This window comes from Chrysochloris asiatica, unplaced genomic scaffold (genome assembly GCF_000296735.1).
Source record: "Chrysochloris asiatica unplaced genomic scaffold, ChrAsi1.0 scaffold00033, whole genome shotgun sequence".
NCBI lineage: Eukaryota > Metazoa > Chordata > Mammalia > Afrosoricida > Chrysochloridae > Chrysochloris > Chrysochloris asiatica.
Genome location: NW_006408551.1, coordinates 4,339,861 through 4,364,176, shown reverse-complemented (window position 1 = coordinate 4,364,176; position 24,316 = coordinate 4,339,861). Strand labels below are relative to the sequence as shown.

General features: G+C 45.9%; 1 protein-coding gene across 1 annotated transcript; it reads left to right on the top strand.

Annotated features, from left to right (window-relative positions):
- Window positions 1–6,260: 6,260 nt before the first annotated feature.
- AVIL (advillin) lies at window positions 6,261–23,595 on the top strand. Its single transcript, XM_006859504.1, has 19 exons — window positions 6,261–6,346; window positions 7,740–7,814; window positions 8,448–8,644; window positions 10,945–11,053; window positions 11,145–11,255; window positions 11,513–11,712; window positions 11,935–12,013; window positions 12,137–12,235; window positions 12,970–13,123; window positions 13,227–13,327; window positions 13,843–13,980; window positions 14,081–14,239; window positions 15,139–15,318; window positions 16,701–16,846; window positions 17,037–17,181; window positions 18,809–18,997; window positions 19,615–19,683; window positions 21,584–21,712; window positions 23,257–23,595. Exons 1-19 carry the CDS (start codon window positions 6,281–6,283, stop codon window positions 23,368–23,370), a joined length of 2,460 nt encoding a protein of 819 aa, XP_006859566.1. The 5' UTR covers window positions 6,261–6,280; the 3' UTR covers window positions 23,371–23,595.
- Window positions 23,596–24,316: the final 721 nt, after the last annotated feature.

The following is a 24,316-nucleotide window of genomic DNA, read 5'->3' as shown; positions in this document are numbered from 1 at the left end:
CAAAAGCATGAATGTGGTGTATCCACATTTTGGTTTGTAGACCAGCCGAACTCGGGACTGTTTCCATGAGTCTGCTCTTCAGGGATTCTCTGTGGTGCTGGCCAAGGACTCTTGTTCCATAGGCTGGGAAGAGCAGCTCCTCTGTCTCTGGGCTGGCTCCTTCCAGTTGTGTCTTCCCCAGGGCCATCCTGTGCTGAGCTCTGTCAGCTCCAGCCTTCCGCCTTCCCTCCATGGCCTCAGGCACTCCAGATTTTCCTGGGCCGAGGGAGGGGGTGTTCTCAGTTTTCCCAAAGAGCTCAGGTGAAAGTGAGCCCTTCACACACCTGCACTTTGGCTGTCTCTCACCTTCAAAGGTTCTCCTAGTGAATGCTTTAAAAAGCCACAAAATGTTAGTTTCCCCGGGGTAGAAAACAAAAGGGGAAGTGCTGCTGTAATTGGGAGCACAGGGGTCCCCAAAAAGGGAGCCCCATCTGAGCATCACTGCCTTAATCTTGGCCTCCCCCAGGGCTGGGCTGGGTTCTCTCTGCCCTCCCTCTCTTTGGGGTGGAAGGGAGTTCCTGCGCCTTTCCTTGTCCCTGAAGGCAGGAATCACAAAACCTTTGTAAATTGCTTCAGGTGCAGGACACCTCCCACTCAGGACTCGTCCCCATTATCCTTTCAATTTCCAAACACTAGGTTTGGCCTCTGGAAGTAACCAGGTGACCAGACAGAAGCTTGGTGTCCTGAGTATTCCCCCTGCTTGTCCCAAGGTTCTAAAGCCACAGAAGTGGAACAGAGTCCCCAAAACCCATGTCATTTCCCTGGTGCCTGGTCCCACTGCAGGTACAAGGAAGAAGGCTCTAGGTGCTAGCCAGAAATTTTGTCTCCTGAAGGAAAGAAGAGCTTATTCCAAGGCCTGCTGTGGCTTCAGACCCAGACCCCGGCCTCGGACTCTACTAGCCTCATAGTGTGGACAACCTAGGGTTAGTCAGCCCTTGGGCCCAATCTTCTGCCCTCTGGGCCCAACCATGCATAAGCAATAAGAGGCACTAAGCCTGTTCCAGTTTCTGGGACCCTTTCTGCCCTTCTTTGGCTTTCCACATGTTTCTGGTTTGAAGAAGGTTGTGCCCCCCTTCCCTATGCCAGGCTCATCCAAGTGCCAGGAGTGTGACCTGTGCGTGACCAGAGCCCAGGATGGCTCGGTGGGAGTGTCCCTGCTCCTCATGCATGAAGCCCTGCTGTATAGGCCTCGCTCCTGTCAACCCTGTGTGTCTGCAGTCACTATCAGAAACACCATTCCCACTTCCCCATCTCTTCCCTTCTCTGGAGAAGTAACGTGGCCAAATAAACCTAAATAGGGTCCCTTGTGTGGACCAGAGCCATCCTAAAGTCATTACTTGATGTCCGGCTTCCAGTTTCACAGTGTGTTAAGAGGCAAGTGATGAATGTAGAACTTGCTCCTCGGAGTAATCAGGCCTCAGGTTTGAAGGAGGCCAAGACTGGGAGGGAGCTGTTTCATCCTTGCATCTGTTTTATGGCTTCCCATGAGCCCTTACCATTTGAGACTGGTCTCCCGCAAGCAGTAGGCCACAGTGCCTAGTCAGCATCAATTCAAGCCATGCCAGGAATCTGCCCAGCTGCTGGGTTCAGTTCTTTAAGGTGCCTCTTAAGGGACACAGTGTGTGTCTCTCTGATTGGGCTTCTAAATCAAAAGCCTGATGTTCGTGTCCCTCTCATAGGGGGAGCTTTGGACACAGGACCTGTTTGGAAAAGGGTCAGGTAAGGATTTCCACTCTGCACATTGTAGAGGGGACACTCTGTCGGCCCACGGGTCCCTTATTAGAGAGGAGTACAGATGTGTCCTGGACCCTAATGCATGTTTAGTTGCTGAACAGGTAAGAAACCTTTAGTAAGTTTGCCTTCAGTTAACATGGAATCTTCTGTTTAGTTCCCTCTTGCCTCCCAAAGATTTTGATCGTTTTGTAAATGTGTGTAAACTCACTTCTGTTAACAATGGCCCAGAAGCTGCTTTGTGCTAAAGCATGGGAAGTCTCCAGGCAGCCATTCCTCGGGAAACAGATCCCATTCTACTCTGCAGCCACATCCCAGCCAGGCCTAGAGTCTGGGAAGACGGGTTAGTCAAATTTTGTCCCTTTTTTTCTTTTAAGCCAATTGATCACTATACTCATCCAGGGAAGGGGAGGTTGGAGGTACTGGCCAACTGTCCCATCCCATTCTTGCTATAAGACCTGCCCTTGGAGCAGACTCCCTCGTCTTTGGACCCCATGAGCTTCTTCGCTTACTACTCCAAGTTTGGCACGGTCCATCTCATACCGCTTTCTTCCTGCAAAACGCCATTGGAGGGTAGGGGATCTGCTTCCCACTGTGATTGGGCTATGGGATTCTGACTACCATTGTTAAAGATTCATGGATATATTTGTTGTATTCAAAAACTTGAAATGTAGGACGCCATTAAGTGTCTGTTTATATTTTTTGAATATTTGTATTACTTAACAATTAATAAAAGCGGGTTTACAAAAACCCATTCAGGAATGGGAACTGTCTCTTGCCCCTGCTTTTGTTCATTTGGGCACCACCCTTCTTTCCTCACAACTCCTTTGGTCCTGATGAAGCTAGAGCACCCAGGCAGAGCCAGCTGCCAGAGACCTGCTGCAGACTCAGCACTGGCCTTCTGCTCAAGGTTATAGCTGTCAGTCTACATTAACTCTTTCCTGACATCCATTTGGAGCCAACTCCACTGCTATCTAGGTGCTGAACAAGCATGCGCTGGTGTCCTATTGACTTCTGTAGATGAACCAGAAGCCCCAAGAACCTTGATTCTTCAGTGCCCTTCACTGATTCCCCCAAACCAAGAAGCCTGAAACTTGGAGCCCAGCATGGCTGCCAGCACACAGCAGTCACTCAAATGCTGATTGTATCTATGACTAGTCAAGGTGCCCTGGTGGCACAGTGGGTTAAATGTCAGGCTTCTAACCAAAAGGTTGGCAGTTTAAATGCATCAACCACTGTGGGAGAAACATGAGGCTGGCTGGCTTCCATAAAGATTTCGTCTTGGAAACTGGAACCGTTCTGCTCTGATAAGTACGTAGGGTCGCTATGAGTCCAAATCAACTTGATGACTGGGTTTGGATTTGGGTTTTGGTAATGACAACTGGTGGCATCAAGGAACAAAGCTGGATAACCTAGTAACAATTCTGACCCCTCTCCCAGACTTGGCCTCCTTTGAGCAATGTTCAGGGAGGCCTGGACCTCCTGGGTGCTCGCAGCCCCTGCCTCCCCTGTCTATCATCAGCATAATGCATCCATATCTACAATATGGCAAATTTCAGATCCTCCCACCCCCTTTCGTGCATTATTGATGGGCTCTGCACTTTTAAAAAATCAATTAGATCAGGGTGTGGAGCTAGAGTTAAAAGAAGCTCGTCTTGTTTTTGCTGTTTTGAATAGGAACAGATACAGCTTCCCTCTGGTTTGAATAAGTCAAGCCCAGGGCGGGCTTGGCCATGATGTGATTGGCCAGGACTAGGAAAATGCGGTTAAGATGCAAACACAAGCAAATATAACCCAGGGTCTGTGCAGCCATCACTAAGCTAAGGTGACGGAGCCTGGAACCTCCCGCTTTGGAGTTTTAGGGATCACTGCTGCATACCTTCCAGAAAACTGAGAAGACCTGGTGGGAAAGAAAGCAAGGTAAGGTCTGTTTGGTTTGTGGATGCATGGGTACAGCAATTCTACTGAGCAAAGAGGAAAGAAAAGGTAGACACGGTGATTAAAACATACTCGGCTTTGTCTGCAACCAGGGGTTTGTGACTAGTTTTGTAAAGTTCAGACTGAGAAGCCCAGAGACGTTTTAGGAACCTCTGAGAAGGAAGAGCACATTTTCAAAAGCTAGAAAAAATGGAGAAGACTCCCCACTTCTGGGAGAAAGATGGTACAGGGCAGGCAGACATTAAAACCAGCTTCCTCTACTTGGGCGGGGGTGTTTGGAGTGGTGTCAGCCATCAGAGTATCTGTGAGAATTCAGGACCACTGGCTTTCCACATAGAATTTCAAACCCAAACTCCCATCGTAAGGGTGTCTGCAGTCCTCTAAGGGTGTAGAATTAATTAGGACTTGGCAGGAGGGAGAGAACCAGCTTTGGTGGACTCTGCTGTTACACCTGGAATCACTTTTTCTGGGTGCTTCAGTGTGGCTGGAAGTCTCTCAAACATACTCTGTCCTGCATTTGGGGAACATGGTTCAGTGAGCCGCTTCCTGATTTCCTAATTGCCTTGCTGGGAAGTGGGGCTGCTTTTGGCCTCTGAGACTCATTCCTAATTAATGCCAGTTGGTTTGACTTTTACCAACTTGACACTTCCCTCATCTCCAAGAAATGAATTTGTTAGCCTTGTCCCTATTCCCTAGTTTGCCTTCACTGACCAAAATCTTGGGTCTGAAAAAAAAAAAAAATTTCTTGGCAATTCTGCGCAGCAAAGGGTGGGGCAGCACAGAATATCAAATTAGATCCTCAAACACTGCTCTGCATCGCTGCTGGGCTTTAGTCCTATTAGAACAGTAGACAAGAGTTTGTTTTTTTGCCAAAGTCCATATTAGATAATGGTGTGTATTATTCAAACTCCACTCCACCCACTGAGGCTCAAGAAAAGAATGGTTGGACATGCTCCTCCTCACAAGCACAACATGGCTCCTAATGCAAACATCCAAACAGTTCTTGCCAGGTGGCTTTTTAGCCTATGTAAACCCCTGGCTCATCAATCCTGTCCTTTCTCTTTTCCCTCTTGGAAGAAACTAGCATTCATCTGGTATACCTATTATCAGATTGGAAGCTTCTTGAAAGCAGGTACCAGGCATTTTCATTATATATACAGTCCCTAGTGACCATGGACATGCGTATAGCCCAAGGCATACCTTTCATATGGGCAGTGCACAATACACAGGAACATCTCTTTAACCACTTCCTCCCTTCTCCCCAACCTTCCTGCTCAGTCTTGAAGGAACTAGAGACATCTGAGTTTTCTGAAGTGACTCTTGTACCCAGAATCTCTGCTTCAGTGGGCTGGACGTAGCCAGAGCCCCAGCTTTACCAAATCTGTATGTGGGAGGGAGTGAGGAGAGCATCTGTCCAGACTAGACCAGGACACCTGCCTCTCCTGCTGACATTCTGGACCCTTCATCTCTTACCCAAACCCTGATATTTTCCTTTCCCTTCTGCAAGGCACAGGGAATACATTAGTCGTATGATAAGAGCAGGACTCACTGTTTGAATTTTTGGATGTTGTATAGGGTTTCCAAAAGGAGCTCTAGTAGTGTAGTGGGTACGAATTGGGCTGCGAACCTTAAGGTCAGCAGTTCGAAACTACCAGCCACTCCACGAGAGAAAGAAGAGGCTTTCTGCTCCTTAAAGATTTACAGCCTCAGAAACACTGTACAGGGTCGCTATGGATCGGAACCAACTTGACGGTACTTAACAACAACATAGGGTTTCCAAACAGCAGGTGGTGGGTTTCAACTGCCAACCTTGTGGTTAGCTGTCCAATGCTTACCCTACATGCTGCACCAGGAATTCTTAAGATAATTTACTTAAATTTAAATAAAAAGTCTGGAAAGTTAAAACCCCAAGAGAAGGCCACAAAGCAGATTGTGGAAAGGACCTGGCAAAAGGAATGGGCCAGATGGAGGCAATGAGAGGAAGACAAGTGTTTTGCTACCTCCCTTCAACCGCCCCCCACTCACATGCACAAGCATCCCCCCGCCACCAAGTGCCACTGAAGTTAGAAAAGTTGAAGAAGACTACAATATATTGAAATGACTACGTACACAGGTTTCAAAGTCAGGTTTGAATTCCAGTCTAGTGTGTGACCTGCAAGTATTTAATCTCTCTGAGCCCCTACTTAGTCCTACGGTATAAAATGAAGAACATATACCTTAAGAGTATTATATGAGGTAATGTTTGCCAAGTATATCAGCACAGGGCTTCACATATTTATTAACACCATGGAAATAATTGCAGTGACTACCAGAGCTCTAAATGAGGGAAGTGGATGGTGGGAAGTAGAACTTCTAAGTAGGACCCTGGTGTCCACCAATCTCACAAGTAAACGTAGACAAATCATTTCCCCCATTATTTGTGAGATGGTAACAGATGCACCACAAGGACAAGGTATGGCCACTAATGAGAGATTGGAAGTGACTTCGGAGAAAGTTGGATCGATGCAGGCCATTAGAAAGGCATCATCTCCCCTCTTGCTCTGTGCTGTTTCAGCCCTGGGACGTCAGCACCATGTCTCTGAGCAGCGCCTTCAGGGCTGTGGGCAACGACCCTGGGATCATCACCTGGAGAATAGAGGTGAGCGGGGAGGGCCCAGATCTGCAGATGACTGCCCTCGAGCACTCTGCTTTGGGAACAGTAAGAGGTCACATCAAAGTGCATGGCTTCCCATCCTTAGTTGGCCCCTGGCTTGAGGCAAGTGGCTGGCAGGTGGAGGAACTGCTCCTCGCTTTGCAGAGCCATGCTCCAAGCAAAATTAAGCTTACCCTTTATCCAGCCATCTGCTCAGTGAGTCGGCACTTCCAGAAAATGCCCAGAGAAACAGGTGGGGTCCACCTAGCAGGCTCCCAGCTGCTTCAGTCAGGGAAATGAAACATGTCCTCTCCACTGGCTCTTACAAAGTTGGGGGAGAGAGACTGACCACTCAGATAGGGCACTGCTCATCCTACCTCTGAGCTCCAGCAATCTAGAGCTGGGGACCACCCTGACAGGGCAGTTCCACCTGCCAGCTGCAGGGCCCCTCTGAGAGTCCAGCCAACTGCTGTTGCACAAAACCCAGAGATGCCCCCTTGCTTCACTGTCCTCAGCATGGAAGGAGCCACTGCTCACTAGCCAGATGCTCAGAGCTTGAGGCCCGGACTATTTCCATTAACTAAGTCTCCCAGTTTATAAAAAAGTTAATAGGTACCATAATAGTTATAAAAATTGTGGTCTACTAAACATTTCTACATTTAACATGCTCATTTTATAAAAGGGGGTTTCAAAAACAATTAAATGAAAAGATAGTGGAATCTGTCCATGAACTTTTGAAGCCCCATGTATGTAACATACGCTAGTACAGCTGCAGGTTTGCTCCCTTGGAAATGGTGATGGGAGTCTAAATCTGAGCTCTGTGTGTGGCCCTCCTGGAACAAGCCGTACATATAGGTGACAGATCAGGGCCCCAACCCAGTGACTCCAAATAAGGGATACTGGGCATGAAGCCCAGTGCATGCTGGCACTAGCAGCCCACAGTCCCACATAATACAGCTTTCATGTCTTGAATACCATAGGGTGGTCAATGATTAGCGATGGGGAACAGTGTTGGAGACACTACGCAGCTGCCTAGAGTCAGTACTTTTACTTGATAGTTGACATCCAACTCTTTTCCCTGCAAAGCACTGGAGGTGGCTCATGAGGCTGCCCACAATAGCACAAGAGAGAAAGGTGAGAACAAGCAGGAAGCAGGGAGAAGGATGAGGGGAAGGGAAACCAGGACAGGGACCCCAATTGGATTCTAGGTGATGCAGGCAGAGCTCAGCAGAAGCCAGAGGAGTGGCCACAGGAATCCTGGGACTGACTGTCATGCCCTGTAAGGCCAGTAGGGATGCCTCATTTGGCTACCCCCAAGGCCAAAGGATGCGGAAGGAGAAGAGGCTTGTGGGGGAGGGAGGAGAGAGGGTTTACAGCCAATGCCCCCTTGTCCTTCCAGAAAATGGAGTTGGCGCTGGTACCCCTGAGTTCCCATGGCAACTTCTATGAGGGGGACTGCTACGTGGTCCTCTCGGTGAGTACCATCCTCCCTACAGCCCTACCAGCTTCACCCTTGAGACCAGGCTCTCCGTCTGATTCTTCCTTGGTGATGTACAGAGAAGACCTCCAGTTTGCCCATCAAAGGCCATCCTCAGGTCTGCTAGGGTTTTTAATTTTGCCTCAGAGGGCGGGGCACTGACCTCAGCAAGCAGAACAGCAGCACCAGGCCACAGACTCAAGGCGAGCAGAGGAAGACCAGATCACTTCAAGGCCCCTGCTTCCCAGCGCTCCTTCTAGCGGAGGAAACTCTCCCACCTTAGTGAGCACACAGCTGTACGGATCACATGGCAGCTTGAGGGTGTGAAGGGCTGGTGGCTCAGTGGAGCCAAGGGGGCAGTGAGCCTTGCCATCCAGCTCTGACAAGATCCCTGCTGGTCCCCATTTATATTGGGAACAAGCTGTCAGTCAGTCCACTGTCCCCAAACACAGGGAGGAATTTGGGCTGCCAGAGCTTGGGCCACACAGCAGGTCTGCACAGGAGCCAGGATAGCTGCAGAGAAGAAGGGGATCCTAAGCCTACTGAATGGATACTGTCATCAGTATCCCAGCAGCAAAGGGGCAGAGAGGCGGGCCACCTCCTGACCTGATGTTCTTGGCTACATTCCAGACCCGAAGAGTGGGAAGTCTCCTCTCCCAGGACATCCACTACTGGATCGGGAAGGACTCCTCTCAGGACGAGCAGAGCTGTGCGGCCATTTACACCACCCAGCTGGATGACTACCTCGGAGGCAGCCCGGTGCAGCACCGAGAGGTCCAAGACCATGAGTCTGACACCTTCCGGGGCTACTTCAAGCAGGGCATCATGTGAGTAGTGATGCCCAGAGCAAGCTTACAGTGGAAAGACAAAGGGCCAATAAGCATATAAAGAAAGCAATCAGAGAAATGTAAATCAAATCAAAGCTGTCACTTTTGCCTATAAGAGTAGCATAAACCAGAGAAGTGGGTTGTCGAGGTCCTATGACAGGTTCTAGCCTCGACAAGGAAGTGTCACGAAGTGTCACGAAGAAGGGAGATCTGGCGGCGAAAGGGATAGAGACAGAGAAAGATGAAATATATACAAAAAAGACAGACACACAAATATGATGCAAGCTGGCAGGTAGACAGATCTGCAAACATATTGCCTAGCATTGCCCAGCATTGCATGCAGAACTCACTCTACCTCAGCCTTTTATTCTCTTTTTTAGGGAGGGATTTATTACAAAGGAAGGATGTAATTCACAAAGGGAGGATGTCACAAAGGGAGGATGTGATTAAGATAGGATACGGAACTGAAATGTGATTAATCATTCAAAACAGGACATAATGATTCACAAGAACAACTTTTAAGATATTTTCATAGTTTTTTCTTAACAATCTAACATTTTTATTTTTACAGAAAAAAGGTTCAATCAAGCTGTTATATATTAATTTTTAGGCTTAAATGATCTAGAGCAGTGATGTGCGGTTTCTTAAGGATACTTAACATAAAGCAAGGTTCCTGAAAGGAGCCAAGCTGTCTCTGTACACTTTGCAAACTTTTGTTTGTGAGCAAGATCTCAGGCACCGGGCTTCATTTATCTATACCTAAAATGCTACATTGTTCTTAATTATCACATTCCTATATACTTTCAGGAGGAAGAAGAGCATCTGGGTTAAACTGATTATATTCAGAGGTGGTTCAATGGGGCTGCCACTGATCAACCCAGGGTCTGCGTATGCTGTCCCCAGCACTGGGTGGTGTGAACTATTGGCAAGACTGCAAGAAAATAGGGTCCTTGTGCCCTGCTGATGGCAGTGTGGGCTGGCACAGTGTTGTGGAGAGAGAGCAGTCTGCTGCCACTTGGACACATTCCACTTCTGGCTCTGTACTTCATAGAAATGCTCAGCCAGGTCAGTGAGGGCACATAAACCAGAATATTCAGAACCAGGTCATTAGTGGTGACTGGAAGCTGCAGGCAACACGGGTGTCTATCCTGAGAGACCCGATAGGTGCATGCTCCACGCACACCACAGACTATGTAGGAGCTAGAAGCCAGAGATTCGATATATACATAACACATGCACAGATCTGAAAGGAAAGAAAGAAAGAGGTACGTAACAGAAGATCAGTTGGGTTTTTTTTTAAAGTACGTGCATGCAAAACAACAGGATACATTTTACCAGAATAAAAATAGAGACATTAATTAAGCATGTTAGGAGGGTTGCCTAGAGTGGGGAGAAGCTGGGAGCACATGCAGACAAAAAGAATATATGCACACTTAAAACTAGAGGGTTCTTGTAAAGACAGTGATGATAATGTGCCAAGACTGAAGAGTTCGGTCAACTCAAATTTTTGCATTTAAGATTAAAAACAAAAAGGGGGTCAGGAGACAAAGGCATTCCAATGCACTTGTAACACAGTTAGCATCCCCTCTGACTGAGAACTGCCATCGAGTAGATCCAGACCACCAGTGACCCTGGAGGACAGAGTAGAAATGCTCCATAGGGTTTCCGAACCTGTAAATCTTATGGAAGCAAACTGCCTTACCCTTCTCCCAACATAGGGAGCCGCAGGACTCCAACAGACAGGAAAGCTGTTGTTGTCAGGTGCCATCAAGTTGGTACAACCCATAGCGACATTATGCACAGCAGAAGGAAACAATGGCCCGATCCTGGGCCAACCTCACTACTGTTGCCACGCTTGAGTCCATTGATGCTGCCATTTGGCCAATCCATCCAGGGGCTTCTTAATCAGACAATTTCCAAAGTTGGCCTTAAGAGTCGTGGTGTTATGGATGCTGCTGCTGCCCCTTCAGGCCCCTCTTTCCCTCACACACTGATAATACTCAGTCAGTTTCTAGAACAAAACCAAAGCTTTCATGTCACAGCATCTTTGTAACTGAGGCTCCTTCCCTCTGCCCAGAGCGTTCTTCCTTCTCATCTTAAGATCTCTTCCCTCAGATGTCACTTCTTCAGAGACATCCATGAACTCCCTATCAAAAAGTCAGTCACCAAGTCTATTGGTTGCACCTCACTTATATATTGTCCGCCTGGACAGAGGCTGCACCTATGGGATTCACCACAGTCTCCCTGTTACCTAGTACACAGCAGGTACTCAACCAATAACTGAATGGATGTTCCTGCAGCTACAAAAAGGGGGGTGTGGCCACCGGGATGAACCACGTGGAGATCAATACCTACGATGTGAAGCGGCTCCTACATGTAAAGGGGAAAAGAAACCTCAGGGCCACTGAGGTAAGTCCTGCCCACTGTCTGCCTTGGCCCAGGGTCTCCCCACCTGGCACCTAAGAATTCCTCCTGAACAATGTCTAGCTCTCATCTGCAGGTGGAGATGAGCTGGGACAGTTTTAACAGAGGTGATGTCTTCTTGATGGACCTTGGGAAGGCCATCATCCAATGGAATGGCCCTGAGAGCAACAGTGAAGAGCGCCTGAAGGTATGACGATTTCCAAGAGTCTTTGTACTCTCTGAGATGCCTTTTCCTTCTGCCTTCTATGCTGGCTTGTCCCCAAGAGTCACACTGGGAGTACTGTCTTGGTGACAAGCCAAATCTGTGATCCTGTGACTTTGTCACCTCTGAGCTCTCAGCATCAGAGTATCTCCTATGTCTAGGGTCCAGGCTGCTCCTTCCAAAGCCATCAAACAAAATGGGTGCTTAGATGAGCTGAATGCTTCATTGGGCTCTTTTGGCAGGCTATGCTTCTGGCAAAGGATATTCGGGACAGGGAGCGAGGGGGCCGTGCTGAAATAGGAGTGATTGAGGGAGACAAGGAGGCAGCCAGCCCAGAGCTACTGAAAGTCCTTCAGGACACCCTTGGCCGGCGCTCCATTATCAAGCCTGCAGTCTCCGATGAGATCATAGATCAGCAAAAATCAAACATCACACTGTACCAGTGAGTAGACAAACTTGGGTGCTGGTTGGAAGCAGAAGTAGAAGGATGGTGTCCCCTAGAAAACCAGGCTCCCCATTTGGGGTGTAACCATCTAACCTTCTTCTTGGTCCTTTTTTAAAGCATCTCCTAAAAGGACCTTAGTCCCACTCAAGGCCAGAAAACCCAAAAACATCAAATTGAGCAGATGTGCTGTAGCACAAGCTAACCTCCTCCCTTCTCTAGTGTCTCAGATGCAGCTGGGCAGCTGACCGTCACAGAGGTCGCCACGAGGCCTTTGGTTCAAGACTTACTGAACCATGATGTAAGTAGAGCTTGGGTGGGCTGAGCCTGAGTAGCCAGGCCTGGTTTCAGAAGCAGGCCCTAGGAAAAGGCCTTCTTTGGGGTCTTGAGCAGCAGTAACCACATTTATCCCTGACTGCTTCAGGACTGCTATATCCTGGACCAAAGTGGATCCAAGATCTACGTGTGGAAAGGAAAAGGAGCCACAAAGGTTGAGAAACAGATGGCCATGTCTAAAGCCCTGGTAGGAACTACAAATCTACAACACTGTCCAGATAATTCTGTTGTGTACATTTCACGTGCTTGGAGAGTCATATTAGGTGCCTGAACATACAACATTGTAACCACATGTACATACATGAACTTCAAAGTTAGACAAATTGGGATTCAAATCTGGATTTTGCCTTTTCCAGATGAATGATCTTAATAAGACTATATAACACCTATGTCTCAGTTTCATCATCTCTAACATGGAGATGATACTATCCATCACTTGAGGTTGTCGTGAGATTAAACAATGTTTGTAAAGCTCTCAGGACAGTTCCTGGCACACAATGCCTGCTAAAAAAGAGGGTGTGGGTAGAATTGAAGGGGATATCACATATCAAGGTAATGGCTCTGTCTTCGAGGAGTTATGATATAGTGCATACCCGTGCAGGCAAACTAAATGATGCACTTACAACGCACTGAGCAAACTGAAGTGACGCAAAGTCAATGGGGAAGCTAAGTACTGAGAGGATACAGCACAGAGGATCTTGCAAACAATAATAACCCCAACGATGACATGCTATTAAAGAGATACCAAAGCTCCCCATTCTGCCCTTTCCTTGGCCCCTAGGCAGCAGTGATTCAGAATTTGACTAAGTCCCAGAGGGGACCCAACCATCAGCTTACTTCAAATGGGAGAATCCCCAAACAAACAAATAGTCTAGTGCATTCCCCAACTGACCCAGCTCTCTGGGGTGGGTGTATGTGCAGAGCTTCATCAAGATGAAGGGTTACCCTAGCAGCACCAACATAGAGACCGTCAACGATGGTGCTGAGTCGGCCATGTTCAAGCAGCTGTTCCAGAAGTGGTCAGTGAAGGACCAGACCGCAGGCCTAGGGAAAACATTCAGCATTGGGAAAATTGGTGAGATTGCACCACAGATCATCCTTACTGCCAGAAAAATCTCTAGAAAAACGAGCATTGATGCTTCTCACTCACTTAGCTTGTCCCAATCCCTTCTCTGCAGCTAAAATTGCCCAAGATAAGTTTGATGTGACTGGACTGCACAACAAGCCAGAGGTGGCTGCCCAGGAAAGAATGGTTGATGATGGCAATGGGGAAGTTGAGGTAAGTTGAGATGGTTCCAATCTCAAGGGAGCAGCCCCAACACACTTGATGGTTCTTGCGATAGAGGAAGCAGCAGGTAATTCTGCGTCTGCCTTGCTTTCCTGGCGCCTGCTTACATTCCTCAATAGACTTCCAAGTTTGCAGTTCTCCCACAGTTCTTCAGGAACATGTGGAAGGCAGATAACTAAATGTGCTATCAGTAACTCCACCTGGTAGGTCTATTCAAATCCTCTCAGCTGGCAGAGATTGAGTCATGATGGGATGCTACTGACTACCGGGCTATAGGGACCATCTAGTTCTTCTTAGGATTCAAATCATGCAAATAAATGTGTTATAGTCCTCACCACTGGAAAAGACGAATCAAAGGGGGAAGGGGTTCTTTAGATGAAAGTTGGTGCCTCACCACCACCTGGATTTTCTGTTAAGCTTGGCCCAGCTCCCTTCACATACTTCCTCTCTTCTTCTATCTAACAAGACCCTCATTTCTAGGGAATTATGTCTCCTTCTGCACCCAGGTTTGGAGAATTGAAAACCTGGAGCTGGTCCCCGTGGAGCATCAGTGGTATGGCTTCTTTTATGGGGGAGACTGCTATCTGATTCTCTACACATATAAGGTGAATGAGAAGCCACACTATATCTTGTACATTTGGCAGGTAGGCCTGGGGCAGGCTCTTGGTTTGGGATACTGATGCTCCTCCAGCCACAGGGCTGGGCTGGAGGTAGAGGGGCCCCTCACTTGCCCTCACTCTGCAGGGCCGCCACGCCTCCCAGGATGAGCTGGCAGCCTCAGCATACCAGGCGGTGGAGGTGGATCAGCAGTTTGATGGGACACCTGTGCAGGTTCGGGTCACCATGGGAAAGGAGCCACGCCACTTTATGGCCATCTTCAAAGGGAAGCTGGTTATCTTTGAGGTAAGGACCTCCAGATAAAGTTACACCTTGAGCAGGAATGGGCAGAAATAACAGGCCAGCAGGGGGCTGCATTAGAGGAGAGATGGAGCACTACCGAGAAGCAGGGGTTAGGTAGGCACAGAGTGAGAAGAGGATTAATCTAACACACGTTAGTGACTCCCAAGTCCAAACCACTGCAGGATGATTGAGGTCTTTCCTAATGTACCCATACAGCCTGCACAGGTGCTTCTCTCCACTGTTTAACACTCTAGTCAGGTGGTGGTTGGTGGTTATGTGCCATGGAGTCGGTTCCAACTCATAACGACCCTCTGCAAGTTTTCCAAGGCTGTAAATCCTTATAGGAGAAGAAAGCCTCATCTTTCTCCCATAGAATAGCTGGTAGTTTCAAACTGCTGACCTTGAGGTTAGCAGCCCGATTTGTAATCACTACGCTACCAGAGCTCCTTCCAGTCAGGTAGGTCTCCTCAACAGACCTACATGTGCCATAAATTGGGCTAGTAATCTCACGGTCAGCAGTTTGAAACTACCAGCTGTTCCCACAGGAGAAAGATGAGGCTTTCTGCTCCCATAAAGATTTACAGCCTCGGAAACCCTGTACAGGATCGCTATGAGTCAGAACCGACTCCACGGCACGTAACAACGACAACATCTCGTCTCCTTCACAGGGTTATTATGAAGAGCAATTAATTGATATCAGTAAGTCACCAATCATAGAGGTGGCATATAATAAAGTTCTCAAATGAAAGCTAATATTATTGTTACCATAACTGTAACTTACCCTGGCCTCTGTGTTAGCCTAGACATGGCAAAGACAGACAGCATCACATTCTCCACAAAACACTAGCAAGTGTTGTGCTCACATGATGCTCCTTAGATCCAGACATTGTTCTTCTTTCTAGGGTGGAACTTCCAGGAAAGGAAATGCTGAGCCTGATCCTCCAGTAAGGCTCTTCCAGATTCAGGGAAATGACCAATCTAACACCAAAGCAGTGGAGGTTCCAGCCTTCGCCTCTTCCCTAAACTCCAATGATGTCTTTCTGCTGCGTAGCCAGGCAGAGCACTACCTGTGGTATGGCAAGGTAGGAAGGCTGGGCCCAGTGGTCACATCAGCCCTTAGAAGCCCAACCTTGTGCCAGTGCTCATGTCAGCAAGGTCAAAGGGACTACAGAGTCAGCTAGAGCAGTCCTTACAAGAGGAAAGCTTTTCCCGAAATGATCTCCAAAGGAATCACCAATGTTTCCTACCATTAACCTTCCAGTGAGAAACTCACTAGCAGCAACAGACACCCCACAAACTTCTAAGGGGTGAGAGGCTGGATGAGGCAAGCTTTCCATACTAGTTTGGTGGACTACAGCAGGACACTAAAAACAAAAACACTAAAAATATGTTTTTGTCGATTCAGATTTGTATCGGCGTATGCATTTTAAGTTTTATAATAGAAGATTCGACATAAAAAAGATGCTCAACAATGTGAGTCATTAAGAAAATGCAAGTTAAAGCCACAATGAGATGGCACTGCACACTTACAAGAATGGCCAAAAGAAAATTAATATCAAGTACTTACAAGGATACAGGGTCAGGTACTCCCATGCATTACTGATGCGACTGCAAAATGATACACAGCCTTTAAACAGTTTGACAGTTTCTTAAAAAGTTAAACACACACACCAACCAGATGATCCAGTTATCTCACTCCTAGGTATTTATCCAAATAAAATAAAAGCTTCTTTTCACACAAAAACCTGTATAAAAATGTTTATAGCAACTGTATTCCTAATTGCCCAGAAGTGGAAACAACCCAACTGGAGAATGGATAAACAAACAGTGGTACACCCATACAAAGGAATAAGACAGGAAGAACCACTGAAACACAGCTCAAACACATTACTAAGCGAAAGGAGCTATACCCAGAGGCTACATATTGTGTAATTCCACTTATATGATATTCAGGAAAAGGCAAATCTATAGTGATAGAGAACAGAAGAGTGACTGCCAGAGGTTAAGAGAAGGGGAGGGAAGAGAGTTTAACATCGAAGGGGTAACACAAAAGAATTTGGGGTGAGCAGAAAGGAGACTGGTCTGTATCTTAATTTTGGTGTTAGTAACATGATTCCATGCATTTTTCAAAACTAGAATTGTACACTAAAAAAGTCTGAATTTTACTAATGCAATTTTTTTAAGTCAACTAAATTTTTTTTCTTTTCTAAGAAGAGAATCAAAAGTTGCCACTAATAATCCAATTGAAGCGGAAATAAAGGAGACTTGTCAGCATCCACTGTGGGTTTGAGAGTCTAGTCCTGTTCCTTGCCTCCCCAGTTCCTAGCACTAGAGCAAAGCTGCCTCTTCATCTGAGGCCTGGTCCCCAGCCACACTGAGCTGTATCAGTCTTAAAAGCTTCGTGTTCCACATCAACATGCCCATGCGAGACTAACCATCTGTGCTCTCCACACTCCTCTCTCAGGGGTCTAGTGGGGATGAGCGGGCCATGGCTAAGGAGCTGGCTGGGTTTCTCTGTGATGGCACTGAGGACACCGTGGCTGAAGGCCAGGAGCCAGTGGAGTTCTGGGACCTGCTGGGAGGGAAAACTCCCTATGCTAATGATAAAAGGTATGGAAACATGACCCCCTTCTTCTTGGCTTCCCACTGCCTCCTCACTCATGAACTACATGAACCCTAAGGTTCCTTTTGGTTAATATATATATTTTTCTGGTTTTTTACATGTCTGTATTTCATATATACCTTATAGATATGACTTAAAAGCAGCTCAGTTCCTCTAAACGTACTTACTCTATTACAGACTACAGCAGGAAACTCTAGATGTCCAGCCCCGTCTCTTTGAATGTTCCAATAAGACTGGCCGCTTCATTGTCACTGAGATCACAGACTTCACCCAGGATGACCTGAACCCTGGTGATGTAATGCTCTTGGATACATGGGACCAGGTAAGACACAGAACTCTGTCAATTTTGTATCCTAGTTCCCCTCCCACCCCTTAGAATAAACACCATGGTAGCACTGGCTCATTCAGTCACACATCTGTTGATAGAGAGCCAAACAAGAGTTTGCATTTTTCCCAGGGTTGAAGAAAATAGAAAGTTGTTGGAAATTCTCACCCTCCTTTGGGAAAAGCAGGCCATGCTATTAACATGCACTCTCTTCTCTTAGGATCATAGTGGCAGATTCCAAATCCAGAGACCTAGACCTTTTTGGCATAGTGGGTGTGGCCGGGATATTTTCAAGGCCAATTCTCCACATCCTATCTTGGATGTACTTGGAGCAAACTCCATGTACTTCCTCTATGCTTGGCACTGAGCTAGATGTGGTGACATTAAGATGAAGGCCCCTGCCCTCAGGGTTAACAGGGGGAGCCAGACAGACACATCATCTTACTATGATGGAGGTAAGCACCTGGGCCCATGGAGCCATATTAGGGGATCAACATAGTTTAGGAACTGCGAGATTTCCTAGAGGAGATGGCTGAACCTTAAAGGGTGAGTAGCCATTCACAAGGTAAAGAAAGTGTAGAGAATTTAGGCAGCAGAAACAGCACAAGTAAAAGCAAAGGATGAAATATTATAGTGGGTGGTGACGATGTTTGTGTGCCATGGAGTCGATTCCAACTCATAGCAACCTTGTATGGAGTTTCTGAGGCTGTAAATCTTCACTGGAGCAGAAAGCCTCATCTTTCTCTCATGGAACAGCTGGTGGACTTAAACTGCTACTAGGACTCCTTGAAATCTTATAATATATAGGACAGTCTAAGAAATATTATACAACATCAAATAGAGTTAAGGAGCATCCCAGACATGAAGCTGAAGAAATAGGTATGAGCCTTATCAACCATGTCAGGAAGCTTGAAATTTATCCTGGAAATTCACTAAAATTAAGGAGTGGAACAGGATCAGACTATGCATTAGGTAGATCATTCCAGTAGATGTGGGATGAGAATGGTGGAGGAGAGAAGAAGAAAAACAAAGACTGTTCACTGGGAGGCCAGTCAGTGGACCATTATATTTACTAGTCCAGCAAGGGCTGCTGTCAACCTGCACTAGTGCAGTGAGGAGTAGGGATGGAGGGATGGTGACAGAATTGACAAGCATGGTGAGGAAAAGTTGGCAAGCCCTACTGACTGACTGGATTGGCTGTAGGGGAGGGGCAGGCATTCAGGATAATCCTCAGGTTTCTACCTTGACTAGAAAGTTGCCACTCACCAACAGTGGAGATATAAGTTTTATATTTAGGGTATGATATTTGAGATGCTTGGCATAGCCAAGAGATGTTTTGCACCTGGATTCAGGAAACTAAAGTTTAGAAGAGAGTTCAGGACTACAGATGTAAATTTTGGAGGTATAAAGTTTTGTATCTCCAAAAGTTTACATCTCTAGTCCTAAACTGGGCGGCAATTAAAACCACACATATCTAGCTGATTCTGGGGAAATCTTGGTCTGCTTAGGAAAGTTTCCTAATGCAATTAATTGCTGAAGGGGTAAGATAAGGTAGTGTGCATGATGTAGAACTCAAATCTTTGGTATGAGCACTCTAAGAGATATCAACTCCCTACCACAACAGGTCTTCTTGTGGATTGGGGCTGAGGCAAATGCCACAGAGAAGGAGAAAGCTCTGGCAACAGCTCAGGAGTACCTGCATACCCACCCCAGCGGCCGAGATGCGGACACACCAATCTTGGTCATCAAACAGGGGTTTGAGCCTCCTATCTTCACGGGTTGGTTCCTGGCCTGGGACCCTCACATTTGGAGTGTAAGAGCAAAGAAAATGGACAAGACATTCTTACTGTGGGGCAACTCAGGACTACTAGTTCAGTGAGGGGGTGGGGGGCCAGGTTCTAGGGCTGAGTGAAGCCAGGGCTTCATTTCCTCCACACTCACTTCACCCTTCCATTTTACTTTCTTTTCATTCCCACTTACCAGAATACTAAGTCCAGTTGGAGACTTCATAGCTTGTCTCAAGAATAAGCAGTGCATATAAGTTTGTAAAATGCCCACAAATACATCATCTTTTGATTTGTACAAACTATCCTGAGACAGCCAGGATAAGTATTGTTTCCCATTGTATAAATGAGAAAGCTAAGCAGATAAGGCATTTGTCTAAAGACAGCCCATAGCCACACGATTTTTGACTCTTAGTCAACTGTTCTTTCTCAAATCTGGCACCAAGAAGGGAGGAAGCCATTAAAGAATGCAGATGTTTCAGCACCTTCTAATCCTGCAAGGTCCCAGAAGTGGGGAGTTGTCATCTTCGCTAATCCCTCACTTGTCCTGATTCCTTGGCTTCCCCTCCCCTCCAGAGGGTATAGATCAAACCTGAGATACCCTCTCCCACAAACAGCAACTCATCCTGTGTTGTCTTTTTCTCAGGCAGGAAAATCATATGAACAATTAAAAGAAGAGCTGGGAGATACTGCTGCTATCATAAGAATCACTGCTGTGAGTGTATTAGGTGTTACGGAATTGTGTACCCCAAACTATGTGTTGTAAATCCTAACCTCTATGCCTGAGGTTATAATCCCATTTAGGGATGAGTTGTCTTTGTTATGCTAATTGGGAGAGAGGGACCTAGGGTAGAGTGTTTCTTGAACCAATCTCTCTTGAGATATGAAATTAAACAAGCAATCCAGCAAGCAAAGGGGGAACACGTGCCAAGCAGCATGATTACCTGGGAGCAAAAGCTAAAAGAAACAAGGGAGAGAGCCTTTCCCTATAGCCAGCACTCTGATTTTGGACTTGTAACCTCCTAAATTATGAGAAAATAAATTTCTGTTTTTTAAAGCCAACCACTTATGATAACACTGGCAAACAGTTGGGTTTGCGCATAGAGAAGTCAGTCACACAGGTAAACAGCCAGTGGCAGACAGCAATGCGCCATGGGCGACCCCGTGTCATGTCCCTTTTAGCACTACTCTTGTCATCTATTCTGATATGATGATTTTTTTTCATCAGTAGAAAAGCAGGTCTCTGAGCCAAGTCCCATATTTTACTATCTTCCAGAATTTAAAACAGATTTTCCATTCAAAACAAAGGAACAAAAAACTAATTTTAATTATTCAACTTTCTGCCATTCAGGAGAGATTGCATTTACTGACATTTTTTAGAAATAAGCTTCTAACTCGTGACATTTTTATCAGTGTCTAACAACAAAGTCCACAGAACCTTAGGTCATCTAGCCCTATTTTAGTGGCTAAGGGGAGTCTCTTCACTTTTTTAATCTATCAGGAATCCATCAGCTTTTTTAACACCAAGGTGAGTGCATGGCAACCATCTGGCAATTTCATCCGTGTGCTCTGACACACTCAAGATTCCAAAGCTAAGGGTGATTGTTGTTGTTACGCGTCGCTGAGCTGGTTCGGACTCATAGCAACCCTATATTGGGTTTAACGGTCATGTATAGGGTTTCCAAGGAGCAGCTGGTGAGTTTGAACCACCAACCTTGTGGTTTAAACCAACCGTGCAGTCTAGTCCTTTATCCCACAGCGCCACACCAACTCCTTTAAAAGTTATTTAAGAAAAGTATGACACGAGTTATTAAAACCTGGGAAATGTAGGGCCTAACTAAACACCTAGAGAAGACATGTGATCCCAATATTTAAGTGAGATTTAAGCATAGCATTTATGCCAAACTGGCTATACAAGAAGGGGGTTTTTTGTTTGTTTTGTTTTTTTAATTTCCAGGACCTACATTAGACTTGGAGTCCTGGTGTGGCACTGTATGATAATGCACTGGACTGCAGGGTCAGTTTGAACTGCATGACTGGTGGTTCAAACCAACCAGTCACTCAGAAACCCTATACAAGGTTGCTATGGTTGGAACCGACTCCATGGTACTTCACCACCACCACCTTAGACTTGGTGTGGCGCTGTGGGTTAATGCGTCAGATTGCAAAGCCATTTCAGCTGCAAGGTCGGCAGTTCAAGCTCGCCAGCTGCTCCTCGGAAACCCCACACAGGATCATTATGGGTCGGAACCGACTCGATGGCACTTAACAACAACAACCTTAGACTTACAGAATCTGCATTTCCAAGGCCCCCCCCAGTCTGAATTTTTAAAATTCCCTGATGATTCCAACATGCAACCAGGTTTAGAGTCCACTGTTTAGTATAAGCCAAAATGTTAAGTATTATACAAACGGTTGTTAAGTGCCATCAAGGTTGAGTTAGTTCTGACTCACAGTGACCCTGTATCGGGTTTCGAGGAGAGGAGGTGATGTGAACTGCCAACCTTATGGTTAGCAGTCTAGTGCTTATCCTACAGGCTACACTAGGACTCCATACAGAACTGTAATTACACATTAAACAGGTTTTCCTATGTCTACATTCTTGTCTTACCTAGGACATAAGGAACACCACAATCATGTCCCTGAATTCTGACTACAGCGAGCCAAAATATTACCCTGTAGAAGTTCTTCTGAAGAACCAGAATCAGGAACTGCCTGAGGATGTGAACCCTGCCAAAAAGGAGGTGAGTGGCTGAAGGAAGTGAGACTGATGCAAGGGGAGCTCTCCCTAAGTAGAGCACCCATCTCAGAAAGTGGCCTAGGGTAGTTCTGGTACACTGGACGTACTCAACAAACAGCCAAGCTACCCAGCAACTCCAGCCCAAAACTCATGGCTCATTCTTTTTCTTTTAAAAAACTTTTTATTGTGAATTAGGTCAAGGTTTACAAAGCAAATCGGTTATCCATTCAACAATTCCTATATTTTATTTCCTATCATTGATTGCAGTCCCCACAATGTAACAATTTATCCTACGTCCTGTGTTGCGTGTTTCCATTCCTTCTCCGTTCCTAAACCTAACCCTTCAGAACTCTGTCCTTGGACAAATGCTGCCCTTTTGATCTCAAAGGGTTCGTTTTTTCTAGAAGTACACACCTAGTGTTATTGTTTCCCTTAGAGTACAGACTTATTATTTGGCTGAAAATTGAGCCAGAGGGGTGAGTTAAGTTACAGACCTGAAGAGTGGTAAGGGCCATCGTCTTAGGGGTTGTTCTTCCAATCTATCCAACCAGTAAGCCTGGTCATTGCTAAGATTTTGAGTTTCGGTCCACATTTTTCTCCTACTCCATCCAAGACCTTCTAGTGTGATCCCTTTCAAAGCAACTGGTAGTGGTAGCTGGGTGCCATCTAGTTCTGGTCTCAGGGTCAGGGAGGCTAATGCTCATGTGGTCTATCAGTCCACTGGACTACTTATTTCCATACCTCTTTGATTTTCTTCATTCTTTTTGATTCCAGACAGGAAGAGACCAATATTGTACCATACATGGCTGCTCATGAGCTTTTGAAATGCAGTCCATATTGGCTCAGTGACTTATTCCTTCAAGATGTTTGGTTATGTCTAAGAAATTTTCATAACTTTTGAATTTGAAAATTTCTGGGCAAAAAAAAAAAAATGGTAATTAAGGGTATAATGCCATTCTATAATAATCTAATGTCTATAATTAATGCATTTAATATAACCCAGCTATTGTCCTGGCATGGCACTGTGGGTTCATGCACTGGACTGCAAAGTTGGTTTGATCTACAAGGTTGGTGGTTGAAGCTCGCCAGCCGCTCTTCAAACACCTATACTGGGTCAGTATGGGTCAGAACAGATTCAATGGCATTTAACAACATTGTCCTTCTGGAGTCCTGGTGTGGCACTGTAAGACAAGCACTGGGCTACTAACTGAAAGGTCAGCAGTTCAAACCCACCACCCACTCCTCAGAAACGCCATACGGGGTCACTCTGAGTCAGAATCGACTTGACAGCACCTAACAACATTGTCCTGGCAAGAAACTGGTACCTGCTAGACCAAAATGAGTCTCCACAGCTTAAAGACTTCTCCAGTCATTTAATTCTAGTACAGAGTTTCAGAAAACTGCATTCTGCTCCCACCATCAAGGATCAAGGATCAATCCAGGACTACTGCTTCCAGCCCCAGCTAACTCTCCCTACCTCCCCACTGGCACTGACAGGTGTCATGTCTTCCTTCTAACCAGAAACCTTGTTTTTTTTTTTTTTTTTAGAATTACCTTTCTGAACAGGACTTCGTCTCTGTGTTTGGCATCACAAGAGGGCAATTTTCTGTTCTACCTGGCTGGAAACAGCTCCAACTGAAGAAAGAAAAGGGTCTTTTCTAAGGCATGAAAACATATGCCTATTACAAGACCATTGCTATTGAAAGACCACAGAAGAAAGCAGATAGTGCCAATATCAGGAAAAAAGTTACCTACCAACATTCAGCTAATTTAGACACAACAGGGTCTGCAAATCATAGCATGTTCTCCGTTTTTTTCCTCATCTGTATATTCCTTAATTATTTTATACCTCAAATGGTAACTATCCAAATTTTGGGTTTTGTGGCCTTTTGGCTAAAATACTTCAGTAGAAAGCACTAAAACTGCATGAATCTAGAAAAATCAAAAGTAAGATAATCAAAAGAATTAAGCATAAAATATTTAGTATTGGTGCCAGGATCTAAACTTATTTTTAAAAGATAGGCATTCCAAAACCGTAAACCCACAATTCATTAAGATTATTCACAAATGCACTCCAAAGTTAAAATCCAAATGCCCAGATCTATACGTGACAGAGCATTTTTAACTTTTCAAATAAAGATTCCCGTATGAGCAAATGGAGTTCTTTTTAATACTTGAGGTTTGCCTGTTCTGCTCATCTTTTGCTGGAAGAGAAGTTGCAGTATTGGAAATGGAGAGACAGTGGTACTGTTGAGTGAATTCCCTGGATAAGGTAAGTATTGTCAAGTCGACTCCCAACTCATAGTCACCCTGTATAGGGTTTCCGAGGATCAACTGGTGGGTTTGAACTGCCAACCTTGTGGTTTGCAGCCCAGTGCTGATCCTAAAGCATCACACCAAAACTTCCCCTGGATAAGCAGACCACTGTAATTCCTCTTCTGATACAGGAATGTCAAAATCTGCCTAGTGGCTATCCAAGAAACCTCAGTACCACCCACCCGTACCCATTACCCCAAAGACAGATCAGGCCATGTGTTAATTCAGTAAAGTTGTTAATTCAGTCAGAACCAGGGTGTGTGCCACCACAGACTACCTTCAAAGCATGCTA